At 40.6% G+C, this 3051-nt stretch overlaps 1 protein-coding gene across 1 annotated transcript in view; it reads right to left on the reverse strand.

Annotated features, from left to right (window-relative positions):
- LOC106868560 (moesin) overlaps positions 1-3051 on the reverse strand; it is a 123093-nt gene that overhangs the window by 37271 nt on the left and 82771 nt on the right. The window contains exon 5 of the mRNA XM_052977140.1: positions 1270-1365. Coding sequence (XP_052833100.1) covers positions 1270-1365 — 96 coding nt within the window. The remainder of the gene's footprint in view (positions 1-1269; positions 1366-3051) is intronic.

A 3051-nucleotide genomic window follows, 5' to 3' on the forward strand; every position in this document is an offset into this window, starting at 1 on the left:
ACACACACACACCAGTTCTATTTCACTTCTTCATTATTATTCAACAATTGATTAGTTATTTAACCAACTAATCAATGGATTAAACATTCAGTCAATCCATTAATCAGTCAGGTTTGTCAAAGTTCTTTCATCACAAGCACAAATGATTGACCAATCAATCAATTAGTTGATTAAAATAGTTATCCACTGATAAATAATAAAGAGATGAAGTAGAACTCGTTGTGTGTATTTGTTTATAGGAATAACAACTCTCCCGAGATGCAGCAACATTTTTTTTTCAACACTTGAGTTCACATCAAGAAATAAAAAATGCATCAGCCTGCAGCCTCCCACCTCATAGTCATCCATCGCAAGCGCTGGTACTGACATGTCCTCTGTCTCCCACTAGATCATCCTACCAAGGCTTTACTTTCATTTGATGTGGCGGTTGCAGGCTGTAAGAGGCCTTGTGGGAGGCCCCGGACCAGCAGGCTGGACGTGGTCAAGGAGGATCTCCAGAGGTTCAACATCACTTTGGAGGATGTAAGGGGGCTGGCATGGGACCGCCAGCAATGGAGAGCACTAGCAGACCTGGTTGGTTCTATGCATGATGGCATCCCTGGCACCATTAAACTGGGATGACCCCAGTTCCATCAAGCAAAGCTAAATACAAAAATGAATTACAGTAATTGTTGGGAGAAATGGAACAGGTAATAATATGTCAACCTTCCACAGAAAATAAGTTCCATCCTACTAAAAGCAGCCAAATTCCTCATCTACAGATGATGCCAGAGAAAAATTGGGAAGAGTCATAGCTAATGTGTTTAGCCCTTTAGCATTCGGATTACTCTGTTAAATGTAACGTTTGTTTATTCAGATTGTTTTGAATTTGGGTTAGATGGTTTGACAGGAACTGGTAAGCCAGACGACAGCATCAAGCTCCACTGTCTGCTTCAGCTGTAAAAGCCATGCCAAAGCAGACAGTGGAGATTGGAGCAGTCCACTGGCTTACCAGCTCCTGTCAAACCATCCAACCCATGCCAGTATGGAAGAAGGACATTAAATGACGGCGATATCTCATAGATTTGAGATGTCAATAATGTGATTGTTTTTAGAATGACATTGTAGGGTAGGTGTGAGAAGCCAGATCTGGCCAGTTTGAACATAAAACACAAAATGTGGGCCAGATATGACTGGTTTAAATGTTAACAGGTTAATCATTAATCTGCTCAATCAGAACAGACTGGGGTGGGGTGCAGAACAAAGGTAACACGATAACTAAAAACTTACCTTCTTGTTAAGTTTCAACCAGGTACCAAACCCTTTGCTGTCTTTATATTGGAGACCAAAGAACCAAATTTCTCGAAGACCAATTGTTTTCACGACCTACAAATTACAGAAACAAAGATTAGATTAATTATCATTTGCAGATTAATTACAAATTATTAAGTTTCCGACATACGACAAGATAGCTTCATAAAACATCAGTTATACGTTTTAAGAAGGAGCTGAGAGAGTTGCTATGGTGGTGGATAGATTGTCAACCATTATGGATGAGTAACTTATACTAGTGGAAAAGGATAGATTATCAACTGTCATGGATGAGTAACTCACAAGTGTGGAGTGGGATATAAAGGGGTGTTGGGAATGATATGATAGTAGAGGGGGAGATACAAAGGAGGTGAACAGCAGATGCAGTGAACCATGAATGCAGTGTGTGGAGGGAATGTGGGGTGTACGTGGTGGTGGGGAGGGCAGTAACTGGTATTGCAAAGAGTTCGGGTATGTGGAATATGTGGTTTGTGATAAATATTTCAACTCTGAGTTCAAACTATGCCAAGGTCAAGTTTGTTTCCCACCTTTTTTTTCTACTGCTGACTTTCTCTCTTCAGGAAATCAGCTGTGGTCAAGCCAGGAAGAAGAGGTTGAACTCAGCCAGGTCTGAAAACATTCAACGCAAACCAAATGCAACAGAGGCACCCCTATACAAGTCCTAGTTGAGATCTCGGGGCAAGTTAAGCTATACTATTGAGACCTTTGGAATTCAACAAGGAAGTCGAGTAGTCACTCCTTAACCTTCTAGAGATAGCAGCCAAATCTCCCTCTAATCACATTCTACTGTCTTACAAAAAAAAAAAAAAAAAAAAAAAAAAAGAGACAGATTCACTAAAGCAATTTAAGATACACTGCCTGAAAACAAAACAGGATGTTCATGGATGGAATGCCTTTTTTGATATTAGGGCCACTTGATCACAGCTGAACTAGGGTTAAACAATCTATATGGGAGTGCTTCAATGCGTACACTCATCTTGCTGGAAACAGCAGCCAAATCTCCCATTAAATCATACACTACCATTCTGAAAATAGAGAGGCATCCTAAATAATGTAGTTATGAATATCAGATGGGGTGGTCCTGGTTGCAGCTGACTTAGGCTAAACAACCATTGCTAACTTGGAAAACCATGTTAAAAATAATAACTAGTTATTATTATGTTACACCTGTGTTGAACCTGAAATATGTTCTGGGGACCAAATTTCTTACCACACAGCCATTCCTGCATGTCGTTTTAAGTCTAAGGCAACATAACAGTTAGGATGACAATTTTTCTGTTCTGTGGTAGTAGCTCCCCCCCCCCTCATCCAGGATGCTACATTGTGAGACACAGTAGCAACTTGGTGTTGTCAGCTACAAGCCCAGGTTTTGCTACTTGTCAGGTCGAGAAAAGCAAAGTGCCAAAGGTATTGGCTGCTCTCCAACAGGTTTATGGCAAAGCCTGTGGCAGCAGAAACCTCCGACGTTCTTGGCCCTTGGTCCATATTCCTGCTCATCACTATCAAGGCAGAGGTGGCTGTCCGTGAGTGTGAGCCTTGTGAGTCAGAGTGACTGTTCCAGCCCATCTCCCTCGTCATCCTCTAGAAAAGGGGTTCTCAACCATTTTTTTTTTTTACCTATGGACTCTTTTGATTACTATTTTACATGGGTGGACCTGCATAACCATTCAACGTTTAAAAAATCCTATTGTATTTTTATAATTTTATGAAGAATTGTATAAAAATAGTTAAAATGGATCT

This window comes from Octopus bimaculoides, chromosome 27 (assembly GCF_001194135.2).
Source record: "Octopus bimaculoides isolate UCB-OBI-ISO-001 chromosome 27, ASM119413v2, whole genome shotgun sequence".
Classification (NCBI taxonomy): Eukaryota; Metazoa; Mollusca; class Cephalopoda; order Octopoda; family Octopodidae; genus Octopus; species Octopus bimaculoides.